Source organism: Notothenia rossii, assembly GCF_949606895.1.
Source record: "Notothenia rossii genome assembly, chromosome: 11".
NCBI classification, from domain to species: domain Eukaryota; kingdom Metazoa; phylum Chordata; class Actinopteri; order Perciformes; family Nototheniidae; genus Notothenia; species Notothenia rossii.
This window is the reverse complement of record NC_136910.1, coordinates 34,905,710-34,925,840: the sequence shown is the minus strand read 5'-3', so window position 1 is coordinate 34,925,840 and position 20,131 is coordinate 34,905,710. Positions and strand designations below refer to the sequence as shown.

The 20,131-nt window shown below is 43.7% G+C and overlaps 1 protein-coding gene across 1 annotated transcript in view; it reads left to right on the top strand.

Annotated features, from left to right (window-relative positions):
* Positions 1–20,131, top strand: part of LOC307024272 (netrin receptor UNC5D-like) — a 208,726-nt gene that overhangs the window by 147,994 nt on the left and 40,601 nt on the right. The window contains exons 5-6 of the mRNA XM_079658261.1: positions 17,038–17,212; positions 18,752–18,919. Of these exons, the coding sequence (XP_079514387.1) occupies positions 17,038–17,212; positions 18,752–18,919 (343 nt within the window). The remainder of the gene's footprint in view (positions 1–17,037; positions 17,213–18,751; positions 18,920–20,131) is intronic.

The window sequence follows — 20,131 nt, the reverse complement described above, 5'->3', positions numbered from 1 at the left end:
TAGAGCTGCCAATGACTCAGCATATGTTAAAATAAAATACATGTATACTGTCAGGGTTGGGGAAAAATAGGACCCAAATGCAGAATGAGGAGGAAGCTGGTTTCAAAAGGAAACGAAAGGCGAGCTTTATTCAGCAAAAGCTGAACAAAAACAAGAATCCAAAAACAGGTACCAGGTAGCATCCAATGCAAATGTGAAAATGACCAAGATGAAGGGGAACAGGAACGACAAAATAATGAACACTGAACACAGGAAGAGACAAGACTAAATACAGAAAGGGGTAATCACAAGACAAGAAACAGCCGGGGAAGGGAGGAGAAACACAAGGGCGACAGGTGAACACAATCAGATAATTAGACACACCAGGGAAACTAAAGACAGGGGAAAAACACAGGAAGAAGGGCCACCAGGGTGGGTGGAGGGGGTCTGGAGGACGGGTTTTGGGCTGACAGCCCAGGAGCACAGCGGAGGACCCGGAAGGGATCTCGGGCGGACGGCCCGGGGGCAAGGCAGAAGCCGAGAAGGGGGAATCGGGCGGACGGCCCAGGGGCAAGGCAGAGTCCAAGGTGGGGGTCTCGGGCGGACGGCCCGGGGGCAAAGCAGAGTCCATGGTGGGGGCGAAGGCCACAGCGGGCGAACTCAGGGGGCCGAGCATGAGGGCGAAGGCAGCGGCAGGAAGAGTCAGGGGGCCGGGCCCGAGGGCGAGGACCGCGGCAGGAAGAGTCAGGGGGCCGGGCCCGAGGGCGAAGACCAGACAGCTCCGGAGGCCGAACAGGACCCGGAGCCGGTGGGACAGGCTTCGGCAGGATCCCCCACGGAAGAGGAGCTACTGGGGCCGGAACCATGGCCGCTGGTGCCGGAACCATGCCTGCTGGGGCAAGAACTGGGTCTAGAACCATGGCTGCTGGGACCAGAACCGGGGCCGGAACCGTGGCTGCTGGGGCCAGAACTGGGTCTGGAACCATGGCTGCTGGGACCAGAACCGGGGCTGGAACCATGGCTGTTGGGCCCAGAACTGGGGCAGGGACCATGGCTGTGTGGGCCGGTTCTGGAGCCGGAACCATGGCCGCTGGGCACGGAACCGGAACACGGAACCATGGCTGTGTGGGATGGTACTGGAGCACAAAGCGCTGCTAGCCTGGACCTGCGACTCCTTCTCTTAGGAGCCTTTCGGAGGCTCCGTGGACCTCCAAAAGCCAGACAAGTACCAGAGAACGGCTCCTGGACAGGAGCAGGAACTGGGGAAGAAGCAGGGGTTGACTCCAGATGGAACACACCGAGTCGTATGGCGTCAGGTTGGGAATTGGGAGGCAGGGAGCTAGCATGCCTGGGGTCAGCAGGCTGGGAAACAGGTTTGACCTCAAAGATGCCAAAAAAGTCCTCCACCCACTCGGGTAGCAACTCCCTCAAACAGGACCTTGAGGTTACCTCCTGGCGTGCCGCAGAAAAAACTGACTGCCTCTCTTCACTACTGGAGGCATATCTAAAGTCATTCCTCAAACATGTCAAAATGTACTCCACCTCGTACAAACTGTCCGCTGGGTCCATTCTTGGTTGGTTCATTCTGTCAGGGTTGGGGAAAAATAGGACCCAAATGCAGAATCAGGAGGAAGCTGGTTTCAAAAGGAAACAAAAGGCGAGCTTTATTCAACAAAAGCTGAACAAAAACAAGAATCCAAAAACAGGTACCTACCAGGTAGCATCCAATACAAATGTGACAATGACCAACATGAAGGGGAACAGGAACGACAAAATAATGAACCAACACTGAACACAGGAAGAGACAAGACTAAATACAGAGAGGGGTAATCACAAGACGAGAAACAGCCGGGGAGGGGGGGAGAAACACAACGGCGACAGGTGAACACAATCAGACAATTAGACGCACCAGCAGGGAAACTAAAGACAGGGGGAAAACAAAGGAAGAAGGACCAGACAATATACAAGGAGGAAAACACCCATAACCAGACATACAAAACTACAAACGTGACATAACATGAGAATCCTGACATATACGAAAAGTACAACAACTTAGAATCAGTGCTAATGCTAAGCTAAGGTACCCTTAGCATGGACGCTAGGTAGCCTAGCTTGCTAGCATCTACTTTTTGAAGATATTATACATTTGAAAGCAGAATAGGACCTTTAAATGCTGTCAATGTTGTATATGGACATACACTAAATCCCTTAACGGAGAAAAGACACCCAAGAAACATCTGTTAATAATGATTGGGGAATATAAGATTATGAAATGCTCCAGGCTGCTGCACACTCAAATTGACAGCATGTCTCATAGCAACTGCTGTCATGAAAAACGTTCATTTAGGCCTGAAGCTTAGACACAGTTTATACAGGTATGTCAAAAAACAGTTTAAACTCTGTTAAAATTGTGAGATATGGAGAAGGAATATAGTAGTGTAGTTACTGTATATCTTAAAAAGTGAGGAGAATGTGTTGTAGCCTACTTGAAAGCAATTCAGTCTGTTCTAAATTATAAATCGCAAGAGGATAAAGATCATGGCCGTGATAATGACTGCATCATTAATGTAGCTCTAAGAAAACAATTAGGGTGCCATCAGGGATCATAACTGTCACAGAAAATTACACTTTTTATATTTACAACTCTAGAGTTTATAGCCTTGCAAATGAGTGATTAGTTGCAGTAGCTGAATAAAATGCCATATACTTATTTGAAATACATGTAGGTGTTGTGGATAGCACTGAAGCATGACTCTTGAACAACATGGCCTATTTTCAGGCCTTGGATATATTATTATATGTAATTGATTTAGGAGGGATTGATCACAACCTTGAGAGTAATCATTGTATCCAGTGTGACTGTAGGAGAAAACTGTCGAAAATATATTATACAATACAGCCTAGTTAGAAAGAAAACTATGCAAATAGCTTTTGAGTGTTGCCAGCTCCAAATTACTGGAGTGAAAAGTGTGGCTGCTATTGTAAGGGTAAAAGTTTAGTGGGGGAGAAAAATAAAGGACTTAAATAACTTTAGGAAAAAAACAGTTTTACAATCATTAGCCCCACATTAACCGCTCAAGTATTCTATACCAAGTGTAATTAATCATCAGGCCTCTCATCCAAAGTCATTTGAAGTACTTAAAATGTAATTATTCAGCGATGAACATAACATTTCCAGAGACGGTGAGGAGATAAACCAAGGACACAACAAGGGTTTAGCCACCCCCGCCTCTAGAATATGCTGCTGTCAGATTCGGCGGGCTCATTTGTTTAATGTGATTTCATGAAAGTCATTGTTGCATTGAGAAAAGGCCATACATGACTGAGGGAAAGCGGAGAGGCTGCAGCAATGAGGGGAGAGGGGAAGGGTGCTTGTTAATGAAACTCAACCTTAATTGAATCGGATGGAACAAAACCTACTGCAATGCTTTGTAATCGTCTCCATGTCGCCTTCACTTCCCATTTAAATGATTGTAAATTTAGGGCGTTATATTGGCTTTCAGAATAATTAAGTGTTTAGGCGTGATGCAGGGTGGAATTGGAAGGGTTTGAACTGAACACACTTTTTTGTGTCAAGTTTAAGACACAGATCAACACATCAACAGAACTGCTCGAGGAATGTTGGCTTCCTTATTTTAACCTCTTCAAAAGGTTTGAAACTATCAGAAAAGAATACTCTTCTGCGAGTTCCAGGGACCCCCTGCCGACCATGAGATGCTGCTTTCAATATCATGAGTTTATTTCATTTGATCTCTCCTCTGGCTGAAAATTATCTTTTACCAAACAAGACAAGAGTGAAAACTTTCAGAGGGGCACAGTGCGGATCAGTTTTCATTAGCTTCAGTTTATATTGGCTGCTGTTTGACGGTCAACATGGCGACCTTGACACCACGTAGTCCCCCACCAGTAGACTGCCGTGAGGGCTGGTTGGCTGGGTTAGGTGTGGTGTAGTTCAACACTGGTTGCTGCTATCTAAGTGGAACAAATTTGCCAATTAAGCAAATCAGTTTCCTGTTCTCCCCAGGCGTTGGCTTATCAGGCTCATATGAGCCTGTCCTGTCCCTGCCTTCACATCAGCATGTGCATCTCTCTATCGCTTTACCCCGAAGGGGAGATTCTAGGACCAACTCAGAATGCAAATCGCTCTCTGGGTTTATACACTTCCTAGAGCGAACTGAGTAAAAAAAAGAGCGGGGGGGACAGTGTGTGAGAGATAAATCAAAGCGAAAACATGAGACTGAAAAAACATCCTAAGTACAAGAAGATTATTTTAATTTACTTAAGCGTAAGAATTCCCTGAGATAAGGGGCCCCGAAAAATGAACACTCGCAACCAAAGAGACTTCACATGTATTGTACTGCTGCGATCACAGAGAGAACAGAGGGACAATTAGTTTGCCTGTCACACTGAAGAACAAGAAATGTCTTTTTTCTTGGTTTTACTTATTTTTCTTTGTACACATTTTTACACGAACAGTGGTGGAATGTAACTAAATACATGAACTCAATTACCATACTGAAGTATGACTTTGAAGTACTAGCACTTGAGTATTTTCATTGTATGCTGGCATATACTTCTACTCCACCACAATTATAGCTTAAGATACCAATTTACTTTGAGGATTCAGATTATTTAAATAAAAAACAACCAAGAAATGGTGATTTATTGTTGTGGATTAAACTACTGTCGAGACCCAACATTGAACCTTATAATCTTATTTGGTGATAAAAAATAAAAATTATTCGGAAATGTGCCGCTTTCATAATGAGTACTTTTACTTCTGATGCGTTGAGTATATCTTCATGCTAAAGCAACGTGTATGTCCTTTAACTTAAAGTAGGACTCTGAAACTATTACTTTTATTTGCAACAGATTATTTGTACACTGTAAACTACTTTTACTTTAGTGAAAGATCTAAAAGAGTTATTTGTTCACCACTTTTCCCAATGTGGGTGCTGGTAACAATTGTATGGACTTCCTAAATGTGAAAAAATATTATATACCTCTTATTCATTTTAAATCAAAATAGTATTTTGCCAGAAACATAATATTATTTGGTGGTCGTGGAAAACACATGCCCTCATCCTTATATGAATACAGCTAACAGGGACGGAGGGTGTCACAAACACGTTGCATCTTAAACACTTCCACAGTCTTTCAGAGGGCAGTGATTGGTCCTCAGTGAAGGGCAGAACCGTGCCGCAGTAATCGATAGAAACACAGCTCACTTGCTATCAATACCAACTCAAAAGGATTGATTAGAAACTTGTTGTCTTTTTGAGTGTGCTTGCAAGGTTGCGTTGAACATAAAATGCTCTTAAACAGTGCATGTTTGTGCAACTGAACATACTTTGGTGACACAAAAATCCTCCTATAGTCTGTTTTGTAAACACTTCAGTTTGTAATTGAATTAAGTAGATCTGTAAAACTGCCCATTTGTTATTATTCCTTTTAACACTGAATAAATAATCATTCTTGTTCAATTAAAATTAGGAGTGATTTTTTTGTTGTTACTTTATTTTACATGAACTGCATTCAGGAGGGTTGTATGTGATTTATATTATTACATTCACATTTATAAAAATATTTTTATTTGAAATTAGGGTGAATTTTAGCCAATCATTATTATACTGCATGGCTCACTGTTTATTGTGTTGATATTACAGGTATACTGCTTTGTAATGATCCAATCACAATCAAGCCGGTAAATATAATGTTTGAACTTGCTATTGTAAATGTATTATCTCAAAATGAGTCGTGTTGGCTGTTATCATTATTTCAGTTTTCATATTTATTTTCTGTCAAAGCACCTTGTTGGCATCAAATGAAACATAACATTGAAGAAACATACTCTATATATATGCAGAACGGTACATTTAAAAATGTATAAATGTTGCACCCAATAAAGGTAGGGCTAGTTTAAACTACTTAAAGGCTTTATCCATGATATTACTTCATTTCAGTCAATTCTATTTTTGCATTAAAAATCTAGCCACTAAAGCTGTTAAATGGTTGTGGTGGCATACACAGTACAGTCTAATCTTCTGAAATATAGCACAGTAGAAGTATAACATTACATATAACGTAACTACCCAAGTAAAGTACCTACACATTTGACTTTAATACAGATATTCGAACTTCATCTGTCACAGAGTTTTTCTCATATAATTGATGTAACTCTACCTGTATGGGATGGATGACCCTTCACCAACAATATCATATAATGCTATTCAATCCCCATGCAATAAAACTACCATAATGAAGTTCAGAATAATTTAAACGTTTTTTTTTCAGATAACTTCTGGTTCAACTCAAGGGTAATAAAGGATTGCATAAATTGGACTTTATTGTATTGCATTATCATAATGTATCCCTCTTTTGTTCACCACCTTTAGCCTGCATACATACGGGTCTATTTGTAACACAAATTAATGCACAGCAATTCTACTTTAACTGTATTGTCCCCAAGGAGAGATGCCTCTTGCAACCAGGTTAAACAAAGAAAACAGAGACATGTAGGCACACAGACTCAGGTACTAAAGACACACATTTATTTGTGGCACATTGTTAATGAGTAAAAAAAAAAAAGGCCTTCTCTGCAGTGCTTTATTAACTGATTAATGATGCAACATAGTCAGCAGCTGCACACTTATCCACCTCATTATGTTGACTTGCTAGCTTGTGATAGAAATTAGATTTCTCATTGAAAATAAATGTTTGTAGTGTAATAAACTGTCTCTGAATTCTACCTGTAGGCAACGCATTTAGTTGTAGTCAGTGTTTCCTGAGGTGACACATTATCCACTTAAAATATATTGAATTTACACAATGTGATGGTTGTGTACTGGTCGCTTGATCCAAAATACAAAGCTCCAAGGCCACTTAGCCTTCAAGGCAATTTTGAGTGTTGACTCACATTTAAAACATCCAAATACCTTCAATGAATGCCACAGTCACAGGTATGAGGGTTTTATTCACTAAATAGTCCATAGATCTGTAAGCGTCCAATACCGACTTATAACACTTTCAACTGCATACAGTATAGATCATTAAACACAAGTACAAACACCATCAGGCGTGCGGTCCAGACATGTGCAGTCAAAAACATTTTCAACTACCTTGTAGACTTCCCCTTCGTCAGACTGGTGAAGTCATTTTATACTCATAGTCTTGAGCACTAGATTCTGCTTTCCGCATGGAACTCGGCCGAAACAATAACAAACATAAACCTTGCGCAGCCCATGAACAAACAATATACAGAAACGGTGTAATTATAACTCGTGATTATCCAATTAATTTCAGTTGAATTAAAAGAATATGCAACTGTCTCTCTGAACATAAATATTAACCAGAAATAATAATACACCTAAATGGCTCTTACAAGTAAAATTTTGCAACTTCTTTATTATGTGCCCCAGCTGAATACACATTGAGAAAACAAAGGGTTGGGGGTTCATTTTTCTAGTCAGTGAATTCCCCGCTTTACATTTCTCTAACACAGTTGTTTAATGTCACCTGCTGCCTGCAGAACAAAAAGTTTTAGTTGAAGTAATTGAAGTAATTTCCAAGTCATTTGAACATCATTTACTGAGTAGAGATAGCAAGTTGTGCTTGAATTGATAGTTCTTGTAGTTGTACAACTGACCTTACAACACTGAACTTGTATAATTCTAAAAGTTCCTCTTATCTAGTAGTTGGTGACCAATAGCTGTATCCCCATTTAATGAATGTGACCTTTTCTTACAGCATTGCAACACATTCATGTTGCTTTAATTTAAAATAGTGAAGAAAGGGTGAAGACATAAAAGTAAGGCAATGTAAGCCTGGAGCTGCAGAGCCTTATTTTGGGGTCAAACCTGTTTTCAAACAGCCTTACCATTGTCTCTCTGTGACATCAGGGATGCCTTTTTAGGGAGAATCTGTTTGAATACTGCAGACAATACACAGACTGTGAATAATGTGACCCTGGTAAAAACAACAGCGCTCACCTCTGTCGGACTTTCATAAAAGAGGCTGCGGCATTATTTTTAGAGAAGAAGATAAAGCACAAACCTCCAACATGTCAAGGTTAACTCCCTACCCTCCAGACACTAAACAGGGCAGCAGGGAATTAGATGAGAAAAACTTTGTACTTTCATTTACAGATTTACAGAATATTACTAGATGGATAGATGGATAGATAGATAGATAGATAGATAGATAGATAGAGAGAGAGAGAGAGAGAGAGAGAGAGAGAGAGAGAGAGAGAGAGAGAGAGAGAGAGAGAGAGATAGAGAGAGAGAGAGAGAGAGAGAGAGAGAGAGAGAGAGAGAGAGAGAGAGAGAGAGAGAGAGAGAGAGATAGATAGATAGATAGATAGATAGATAGATAGATAGATAGATAGATAGATAGATAGATAGATGGATATATAGAGAGATAGAGAGATAGATAGATAGATAGATAGATAGATAGATAGATAGATATATAGGTAGATAGGTAGATAGATGGATAGAAATATAGAGAGATAGATAGAGAGATGGATAAATAGATAGATAGGTAGATAGATGGATATATAGATAGAAAGATAGAGAGATAGATAGAGAGATAGATAGATAGATAGATAGATAGATAGGTAGATAGATGGATATATAGATAGAGAGAGAGATAGATAGATAGATAGATAGATAGATAGATAGATAGATAGATAGATAGATAGATAGATAGATAGATAGATAGATAGATAGATAGATAGATAGATAGATAGATAGATAGATAGATAGATAGATGGATAAATAGATAGATAGATAGATAGATAGATAGATAGATGGATAAATAGATAGATAGATGTTACGATATCTGAGAGGACCCAAACGCAGGACACGGCAGAGTGTTCAAAAAGGGTTTATTAGTGAACAAAAGGTGCGGGAAGGATAATCCGGCAGGAGTGCCGAGGAAGTGGAGGCTGGTGACGACAACACGGCGGTCAGAGAATGATCCTGGAGCACAGGAAGAAAACACGTTAGCGTCAGAACATCCAGAAATAAGGTAGCTGATAATGCTGAGTAGCCTGGAGGTTTACCACTGTGGTTTAACAACGATCTGGCGCCGACAGGTTGTGGAGCCTCTGCTGATATGCCGTTGTAGATGGCTGATGAGAATCAGGTGTGAGGGTGAACAGCTGATTGCAGCAGGTGAGCCGGGAGCCAGAGTGACAGCCACCACGCCCACACAACAGGCAAAGGGAAAACATCCCCAAGGAGGCGGCTGGAAATGGACAGCCACCACAGTACCCCCCCCCTTAAGGGACGCCTCCAGGCGGCCTACCTGGTCTACCAGGTCTACCAGGGTTATCCCGGTGGAAGTCCCGTACCAGGGACGCGTCGTCGATGTTTTGCCGGGGAACCCAAGACCTCTCCTCCAGGCCATAGCCCTCCCAATCCACGAGATATTGGAATCCCCTTCCACGGCGACGAACGTCCAACAATCGCCTGACGGTGTAGGTTGGGTGACCATCGATGATGCGGGGGGGTGGGGGAAGAGTCACTGGAGGAGACAAGGGGCTGCTGGCAACAGGTTTTAGCAGAGAAACATGAAAAGTAGGGTGAACCTTCATGTGTGGGGGAAGCTTGAGCTTGACTGCAGATGGGTTAACAACAGAGTCGATGATGAAGGGGCCGACATAACGTGGCGTGAGTTTTTTAGACTCTGTCTTGAGTGGGAGGTCTTTGGAGGAAAGCCAAACACTCTGACCTGGTAAGTAGTTGGGGGCCGGGGTCCTGTGACGGTCTGCGATGAGGCGGTTGCGGGCAGCGGAACGGAGCAGGGCGGCTCGGGTGTCCTTCCACACCTTACGACAGCGTCGAAGGTGGGTCTGAATGGAAGGAACAGCAACTTCCTCTTCCTGTGCTGGAAACAGGGGTGGTTGAAAACCCATGGCACAATGAAAAGGTGAAATACCTGTGGCTGCATTTGACAGGGAGTTGTGGGCATATTCGATCCATGGCAGATGTGGGCACCATGAAGAGGGGTTCCTGAAAGCCACACAGCGGAGAGCCGCTCCCAGGTCCTGGTTGGCCCGTTCCGTTTGCCCGTTTGTTTGAGGATGATAACCCGACGACAGGCTCACCGATGCTCCCAGAGCCCGACAGAAGACTTTCCAAACGTGGGAAATGAACTGGGGACCCCGGTCAGAAACGATGTCGGTGGGGATTCCATGTAGTCGAACAACGTGGTTGACCAGAAGATCTGCAGTCTCTCGGGCTGTGGGAAGCTTGGGGAGAGCAACAAAGTGTACCATCTTGGAAAATCTGTCCACAATAGTTAGGATGATGGTATTACCTTGTGAGAGTGGAAGTCCAGTAACAAAATCCAAGGCCACATGCGACCAAGGGCGACTAGGTACTGGCAGCGGGCGAAGCAGACCAGAGGGAGGTTGGTGGGAGGACTTGGCGCGGGCACATACTGTACAGGCAGCAACAAAGACCCTGGTGTCTTGAGCCATGGAAGGCCACCAGAACCGCTGTCTGAGGATAAACAGTGTGCGATGGACACCAGGATGACACGAGAGACGGGAGGCGTGTGCCCACTGCAGGACCTTGGAGCGGACAGAGATAGGCACAAAGAGATTATTAGCTGGGCAGTTACCTGGGTTAGGCTGCGCCCGCTGAGCCTCTTTAACAAGTGACTCAATCTCCCAAGTAACAGCCGCTACCACGCAGGAGGCAGGCAGGATGGTGTCTGGACCGGCAGCTGGTTCTTCGGAAGCAAACTGGCGAGAGAGAGCGTCCGGCTTGAGGTTCCGTGACCCTGGGCGGTAGGTAAGGGTGAATGAGAAGCGACCGAAATACAGAGCCCATCGAGCCTGACGGGAGTTAAGGCGCTTGGCAGTTTGGATGTAAGCCAAGTTTTTGTGGTCTGTCCATACAATAAAAGGGAGCTCAGCTCCCTCCAGCCAGTGTCTCCACTCCTCTAGGGCAAGTTTGACAGCCAGCAGCTCTCTGTTACCCACGTCACGTCGTTTTTCTCAGCTGGAATGAGGCGGCGGGAGAAAAATGCACAAGGGTGTAATTTGTTGGTCTCTTTCCGAGCGCTGGGAAAGAACTGCGCCTACCCCGGTGTTGGAGGCATCAACCTCCACAACGAACTGGCGAGAGGAATCAGGGTGGATGAGCACAGGGGCAGTGGTGAAGAGTCTCTTTAGCTCCGAGAAGGCTGCATCGCACTCTGGGGTCCAGGAAAAGCCAGTTGTAGGGGAAGTGAGTCTGGTTAAAGGGCCCGCCACTCTGCTGTAGTCTCTGATGAAGCGCCGATAGAAATTGGCGAAACCAAGAAACTGTTGAAGCTGTTTCACTGAGGTTGGTTTTGGCCACCCTGCCACTGCTTGGATCTTCTCAGGGTCGGCCCTAATCTTTCCTCCCTCAACGATGTAGCCCAGGAATGAGACTGTGTTGACATGGAATGCGCATTTCTCCGCCTTCACAAAGAGTCTGTTTTCCAGGAGTCTCTGCAGCACCTGCCTGACATGGATAATGTGTTCCTCCTGGTTACGAGAGAATATAAGGATGTCATCCAAGTAGACGAAAACTGATCGGTTGAGGAGGTCACGGAGCACATCGTTAACCATCGACTGGAAAACTGCTGGGGCATTCATCAGTCCAAAAGGCATTACCAGATACTCGAAGTGACCGAGTGGTGTGTTAAAGGCCGTCTTCCACTCGTCCCCTTCTCGGATTCTGACGAGGTGGTAGGCATTGCGGAGATCCAGTTTGGAAAAAATTGTGGCTTCCTGGAGGGGTTCAAAGGCAGAGTTGATGAGGGGTAATGGATATCTGTTTTTTACAGTGATGGTATTAAGACCCCTGTAATCAATGCAGGGCCGCAGTGAGCGGTCCTTCTTGGACACGAAGAAAAAACCAGCTCCGACCGGGGAGGAGGATGGGCGGATGACACCGGCAGCCAGGGAGTCATGGATGTAACTCTCCATGGATTTCCTCTCAGGGCGAGACAGGTTGAACAGACGGGAGGAAGGCAGAGGGGCCCCGGGAAGAAGGTCAATGGGACAGTCGTAGGGTCGATGAGGGGGAAGAGAAAGAGCTCGCTGTTTACTGAACACTTCTCCCAGGTCATGATATTCAGTGGGGACAGATGACATGTCAGGCGGCTCGATCTTGGGTGGTGGAGTGGCGGTCTCTGCAGGCGGTAGGGCAGACTGCAGGCATGAGGATAGACAAAAACAACTCCAACTAAGGATTTTGCCAGTTACCCAATTAATCTGGGGGTTGTGTGTTCTTAACCAGGGATGGCCCAACACTATGGGGGCATGAGGTGAGGAAATTAGGTGAAACTGAATAACCTCACGATGGTTTCCAGACAGAATGAGGTTTACTGGCAAGGTGCGGTGAGTGACTTGGGACAGGAATTTACCATTAAGAGCATTAGCATTAAGAGGTGAATCTAACACTTCGGAGGGAATTCCTGCCTGAACTGCAATATTAATATCCAAAAAATTCTCGTCCGCCCCCGAGTCCACTAAAGCGAGCAGAGGTAGGAACTGTTGGTTGCAGCAAAGCACGGCTTCTAGCTGCGTTCTGGGTCGGGGGTTGAGAGAGGAGGAAGGGCTCGCCAGAATCCCCACACCTACTGACGAGCCTGACCTTTTGGCAGATTAGGACAGGAGGAAACGAGATGGCTGGTTTGGCTGCAATAAACACATTCCCCAGCCTGGATCCTTCTAGCACGCTCAGATGGTGAGAGGCGGGCCCTTCCCACTTGCATGGGCTCGTCTTCTGGGGGTGAGGCCGTGTAAGGAATCGGGAAGGATCTGGAGATTGGGGCAGTGGCAGTCCCAATTTGGGGATCAGGTGAGGAGTAGCTGGGATTGGGGTGACGGCTATTCCTATCCCTACGTCTCTCTCTGAGGCGATTATCAATCTTGATAGCTGTGGCAATTAAATTATCCAAGCTTACTGGATCATCCCTAGCAGCTAGCTCGTCTTTAATTGCTTCGTTCAGCCCCTGAAGAAAAATATCCTGCAATGACTCGTTATTCCAGCCTGAGTCTGCAGCAACTGTTCTAAACTCAACTGAAACTTCGGCTACACTACGGGAGCCCTGCCGGAGAGAAAGAAGGCGCCTGGAAGTGTCCCTCCCTCGTACCGGGTGATCAAAAACTTTTTTCATTTCGGAAATGAAAGTATCAAATGATAAGCAAATGTGTGGCTGGCTCTCCCTAACAGCTGTAGCCCAATCTAAAGCACTCCCCTTCAACAGACTCATTACGTATGCTACCCTAGCCCCATCTGTATGATAAGTACTGGGCTGCTGCTCAAAAACTAACGTACACTGGAACAAAAAGGCTCTACAAATCCCCAAATTTCCAGCGTATCGCTCCGGTGTGGGAATGACGGCCTCTCGTAGCTGATAGAGAGGTGCGGCAGGAGCGGGAGGAGGGGCTGCCGGCTGTGCAGCGGGCTGCGGAGGAGAATACTGTGTGGTGAGCAGTTCTACTTGTGTGCCGATCCTTTGCACGTTAGCGGAGAGGTTCCGGAGAGTCTCCACTACCTCACGGAGAACCACAGCGTGATGCCCCACGAGAGCGCCTTGACTGGCCAGGGCTTGGCTGAGTTCGTCCGCAGTCTTGGACTGGTGGCCTGTGTCCGCTGGGTCCATGCTGGCCAGATCGTTCTGTTACGATATCTGAGAGGACCCAAACGCAGGACACGGCAGAGTGTTCAAAAAGGGTTTATTAGTGAACAAAAGGTGCGGGAAGGATAATCCGGCAGGAGTGGCGAGGAAGTGGAGGCTGGTGACGACAACACGGCGGTCAGAGAATGATCCTGGAGCACAGGAAGAAAACACGTTAGCGTCAGAACATCCAGAAATAAGGTAGCTGATAATGCTGAGTAGCCTGGAGGTTTACCACTGTGGTTTAACAACGATCTGGCGCCGACAGGTTGTGGAGCCTCTGCTGATATGCCGTTGTAGATGGCTGATGAGAATCAGGTGTGAGGGTGAACAGCTGATTGCAGCAGGTGAGCCGGGAGCCAGAGTGACAGCCACCACGCCCACACAACAGGCAAAGGGAAAACATCCCCAAGGAGGCGGCTGGAAATGGACAGCCACCACAATAGATAGATAGATAGATAGATAGATAGATAGATAGATAGATAGATAGATAGATAGATAGATAGATAGATAGATAGATAGATAGATAGATAGATAGATAGATAGATAGATAGATAGATAGATAGATAGATAGATAGATAGATAGATAGATAGATAGATAGATAGCGCAGGTTCTGGTCCAGGCTCTCGTCATCTCACGCCTAGACTACTGCAACTCCCTCCTGGCTGGTCTACCTGCATGTGCCATCCGACCTCTGCAGCTCATCCAGAATGCAGCGGCTCGTCTGGTCTTCAACCTTCCAAAATTCTCCCACACCACACCGCTCCTCCGCTCCCTTCACTGGCTTCCGGTAACTGCTAGAATCCACTTCAAGACACTGGTACTTGCCTACCATGCTGCGAATGGATCTGGCCCTTCCTACATCCAGGACATGGTTCAACCGTACACCCCAGCACGTGCACTCCGCTCTGCATCGACCAAACAGCTCGCTGCACCCGCACTGCGAGGGGGACCCAAGTTCCCATCAGCAAAAACTTGTGGGTTTGCGATCCTGGCTCCAAAATGGTGGAATGAGCTCCCCATTGAAATCAGGACAGCAGATAGCTTGCACATCTTCCGGCGCAGACTGAAAACTCATCTCTTTCGACTCCACTTCGAGCGATAGAATTACTAAAAAAGCACTTATATACTAATAAAGGGCTGGCTTTCTAAAGCCAGTTGAGTAACACTTGAAATGTTTGGCTCTATGAAACCTGATGTACTTCTATGATTCTGTTTTCTTCAAGGTTGTATCTTCCTGGTCGAATGCACTTATTGTAAGTCGCTTTGGATAAAAGCGTCAGCTTTTGTATGATGTAATGTAATGTAATAGATAGATGGATAGATAGATAGAAAGATAGAGAGATAGAGAGAGAGATAGAGAGAGAGAGAGAGATAGATAGATAGATAGATAGATAGATAGGTAGATAGATGGATATATAGATAGAAATATAGAGAGATAGATAGAGAGATAGAGAGATAGATGGATAGATAGATGGATAAATAGATAGATAGATAGATAGGTAGGTAGGTAGGTAGTATTCCTTCAAAGTGCCTAAAAGCAAAATAACACTTGGTATGATGAAATCACAAGATACATTGTGTATGATTGTATTAAAATGCACTTTCTTTCCCCCATGAAAGGTTGGAACTGCTTTAGTGGATTAATGGTAGCAGCTGTGGAGAATATAATATAATGTAATATAGCATGGATGGCAACACAGGGCTTGATTAGGCATTGAAGATGTAAAATCGTCAAAGGCAAAAAATCTAAAGACCAAGATTGATGGAATGACCGATGCAGCCCACCAGTGTGGTTCCTTTGTTTGTCTTGACGGCTGTGGAGCCAAATGATGAAAAGACTTAAATTAAAGGCACATGATGAAAGACTTCTTGGGCCATCAAAGGCAAAAAAAAGAACGATTGTGACAACATGACTCCTGATTTATTGATTTCCCAGCTACATTTTTTCATCCAGGGTGCTTCGAACGAGCAAAGCAATCTCTGAGTTTGTTGGCTGTTGTTATATTCCCCTGGCAAATGGACACGCGTGCACACACACAAACACACTGGAGTACAACCCCATGCACAAACACAAGGAGCTACCAGTGGGGCGGAGTTTAATCCTCAAATACACTGCCATAAATCAAACCCCACTCCCTCATGCCCCAGCTCGTCTCTCTCAATGAAAAGCTCAAGCCAGTGGCACATTAATAGCAATTTATAGGGCCAGCCATGCGAGGAGAGGAGCATCAATACAGCATCCTTTATTTTGTAATTCCTTATTACTTTTGCCCACTACACAGGCACTGAATTGGCAAAGAGTAGAAGATGTGTCCTACTGCATCACTGGTCGTTTGTGTTCACACTACCTTAAATAACCCTGTATTTCATCAAGACTTATCTTAATAAATGTAGTGATACAGCCCACCAGAGACATGGCGTGTTTAAAAGCCATACAAAAGAATGCATTTAACATTAAGGAATAAAATCACGCTTTATTATGTCTGTAAATGGTTTGAAGTAATCGATACTTTGCTGAAATAGTTGGGGTAATGTATAGCAAGTTGGACATTTTAGCTAACAGCAATGATGAACTGGTTGGAAATAGTTGGCTAAAAACAAGGAATAACAGTTTGGACGTGTCATTGCTTAAAGCTATGACTGGTTAAGCTAGCCAAAAGTAATAGTATATTAACTATACAAGGGTTAAGTTATGGATGACAGTTGAATAACTACTAAAAAATGGTATAAGCAGTGAAAATAGTTAGCTTGAAGTAATGACCAATGTTTGTGTGTTGGTTATGAAAGAATTTTGTAAAACTAACCACTTTTGTCTAATTAATAGTGTTAAATATCATCCACTTAACAATCCATTCATTCATTTCATCAGGAAGTATTTTGAGTGATGAAGATGAGGTTGTACATGCTACATCATTAGTGTCACCATCAACGGTTGGTTACCACTGACCAACGATGTTATGACATTATACAAACAAAACAAACTGAAATGGAAACAGTGTCCTCACCACTTTCACACATTCACCCAAAACACACTCAACATGAACTGTTATTATGAGACTCATTCTTGTGAGTTCTGCGGTGAAGGATCGCGACACACACTTACCTCAGATCATTCAGTAATGATGATAGAAGGGAGCAGTGTGTTCAGGAACACAACTCTGGGGTGACAACAAGCATACAGCCTAAAGATACAATCTCGTGCTTCTGCAGATATGTAAGTCATAAAACCCTACTATAATAAAACATAATATATTTTATATTAGACCACAGCAATCAGTCTTAGTAACATATTTGTTGGCACTGATCAGATATTTAATCCATCACATTATCCAATCTGTTTTTTTCTATACATATTTAAGACTCATGCATACTGTATGCTTTGCTGTTTTTAGGTTGAATGGCTAAAAAACGAAGAAACTCTCAATTCTGCTGGTGCCATCGATACAAGAGGCGACCATAATCTCATCATATCTGAAGCCCGTCTCTCTGATTCTGGAAACTACACCTGCGTAGCCAGCAACATCGTGGCCAAGAGACGCAGTGCAACAGCCACTGTTGTAGTCTATGGTAAGATGTCAATGTAAAGGTCACCTATTATGCAAAATCCACGTTTTCATGTCTCCCCTCTGTGGAAAGAGACTCTGAAAGTTTCAGGAAAAAAGATTCTCTCTCTTTTTGTCCTGATCCATTTATATAAAAACCTGTCTGAAAATAAGCTGATCAGATTTTGGCCACTTTATGATGTCATAACGATGTTTTGGCTTGTGTAACCATTAGCCAATCAGCAACCCCCCCCCCCCCCCCCCCCTTATCACCTGAACCTCCTCCTAGAGCACCATTGTGTTATTTTGAACCAAATCTCTCTCAGAGGGGCGTGGGGAGGGGCTCCTTATTTTCATCTAAAGCCACAGACAGAGAATCAGCACTTTGGAAACAGGGCTGAAACAGAGGGGATTATGGGATACTAGAATGCATTACCTGTTGGGTATTTCAAAGCCAAACACTTCAGAGACATGTTTTGTAATTAGCTGAGACCTATAATATATTGATGAAGAACAGTATATTAAGGGACCTTTACATTTTGTAAAGATGTGTGTAGGGTTAGATTCAGTCTGTGGCATAATAGAAAGAATCTTTAGATGTGCATTACAGCTGATCAACACAATGTCAAACAGCCTTCTTGTCTGCATCAAAATATCAACTTTCCCTGCAGAAAGAGGCTGTCAAACTGGCACCTTGAGCATATTCCACAAAGTCATTAATATAAAAAGCTCTGCTCAGCTACAGCGTGTGGTCTTTTTTCACACGAGAGTCTAATGAGCAGGTAATGGACAAGTGATCCCTCATGTGTAAAAACAAGGAGACAAAGGCGCAATATTTACAAGAACTCAATTATTAATGGTGGAGAGGCAGTGACGTTGGCTGTCACAACTCCCTGTCTTTTATCTGCCAGAGCTGAACACCTTGCTCGCTTTGTACAGCTGCAGGCCAGCAAACTGCTCTAGCATTTTATAGGCCTTTCGAGAGCTCTGCAGAGACAAAGGAGAATAAGTGAAATTATAATGTCATACTAGCACCACCTCGTTGCACACCAGAGGAATACCTTGTTAAGACTGTTTCGGAGACCATTTTTACTGACCTATCACTGTGTTATTTTTATTTTTACTGGAAGTACATTTAGCTGCTGTAGGAAATCATCTAATTCTTTCTGACACGCCATTGTTGAGGCCCATCCATCATTCGTTTCCTTAATGCTAATGAAGTCTAGATGGGCTTACTACTCCCAATAGTCTCTGACAGATGTACAATCGCAGAATACCAGCATTTCCTATGACATACAGCAAATGAGCTTATCAGTCAATCATCCCTCATTATTTCAGGCAACAAATCAAAAGAAGTGCACAGTAGGGAAGAATCCATTGATCATATTTGATGAGAGACCTTCGTTTTTTTCTTTCCCATAAGAAATGATTTGGCTCTCTTGAGTGAACCACTGAGATGCAGTCCCTCTGGTGCAGAACATCTACCGTGAACCACAGGATGTAGGCCAGTTTTCAATCTTCGAAGTATGTGTTCATTCCTTTCCTTTCATCCTCTGGCACACAGTGAATGGAGGCTGGTCGTCGTGGACAGACTGGTCTCCCTGTAACGTGCGATGTGGACGCGGTGTGCAGAAACGTTCTCGCACGTGCACAAATCCAGCTCCTCTGAATGGGGGGGCCTTCTGTGAGGGCATGTCGGTACAGAAGAGCAGCTGCAACACTCTGTGTCCAGGTGAGGAAGGGACAGAGGCTTCTCTTGTGCATGCCTGTAGAAGCAAGCTGTGGTATTTGTTTTTCGCTTTTTCTCCTCAAAATCCCAGGTTTCACTCAATAATTATGTTTAAGTCATGACATTCTTCAAATGAACATGATATTTGATATTGAGGTGCTCCAAAGTATTGCAACATACCAAGTCTTGCCTCAGCAAGAAAGCACACAAGAAATGTTCCGAAGATATTGCACTTCTTGGTAATCTTCTGAACATTTCTCGTGTGCTTTCATGCTGAGGGTGAGATTATAAGATTAAAACAACTCCTATATCTGCCTGTTTAATAGGAAACTATAGCCAGCAGGCAGATAGCTTACCCATACAGTAGGAAGATGGGGGGAGCCTGGCTCTGTCTAAAGTTAACACATTTCACCTCCCATCAATGAGGCTCTCAAGTGGAATGCAATATAACTTGTTGTATACATTAAGTAGTTAATTTTATGTCAATTGAATATACATGCATATTTTTTGTGTACATAGTGCATTAAATATATGATTTCATTTTTTATAATTCATCCTTCAGTAGTGCTATTTTTTATACGTATTGCCAATTCAATTTTTTTTATTCAATATTTGACTTTTTGAAATATATTTTGTTTGTGTAGTGCGAAGGGTGTTACAACTACAAATTGTCAAATTCCAAAATGTGAACCCTTATCCTGAAAAAGCAATAGTATGGCACAGCTCCCCATAAAGTTTAAAATTGTTTATTTAAATGATCTTTGTACAGATTTATCAAACAAGATATTACATGTTAATAACAAGTGAGCTTTATTTGTGCATTTAGGCAGATTATTTTACATTTGCTCAGGCTCACAGTTTCTCCTTGCTTCCAGTGTTTAAGCTAAGCTAAATCAACCATCTTGTCCCAGTTTCAAGCATAACTAATTATTGACGAGAAAGCAAATAAGTGTGTTTCCTATAATGTTTGGCAGCCGACTCTCGACTGCCAGTGTCAGCATGTCCTTGAATGCATCCGTGTGGAAATGTTTCTCTCTCCTTGCTCATGCATAACCATGCGATAAAACAGTAAATGTGACACAAAAGGAATAGCAGCGAAATGGTCCTGTGATTGATTACTCAAGAGCGTTTAAAGCGTCTGTCAGTTGATTTTAATACCTGTAATTAACCGTGTCGGTCTTAAAGGTAGGAAATCAGTATAAAGGCTTGGTGTAT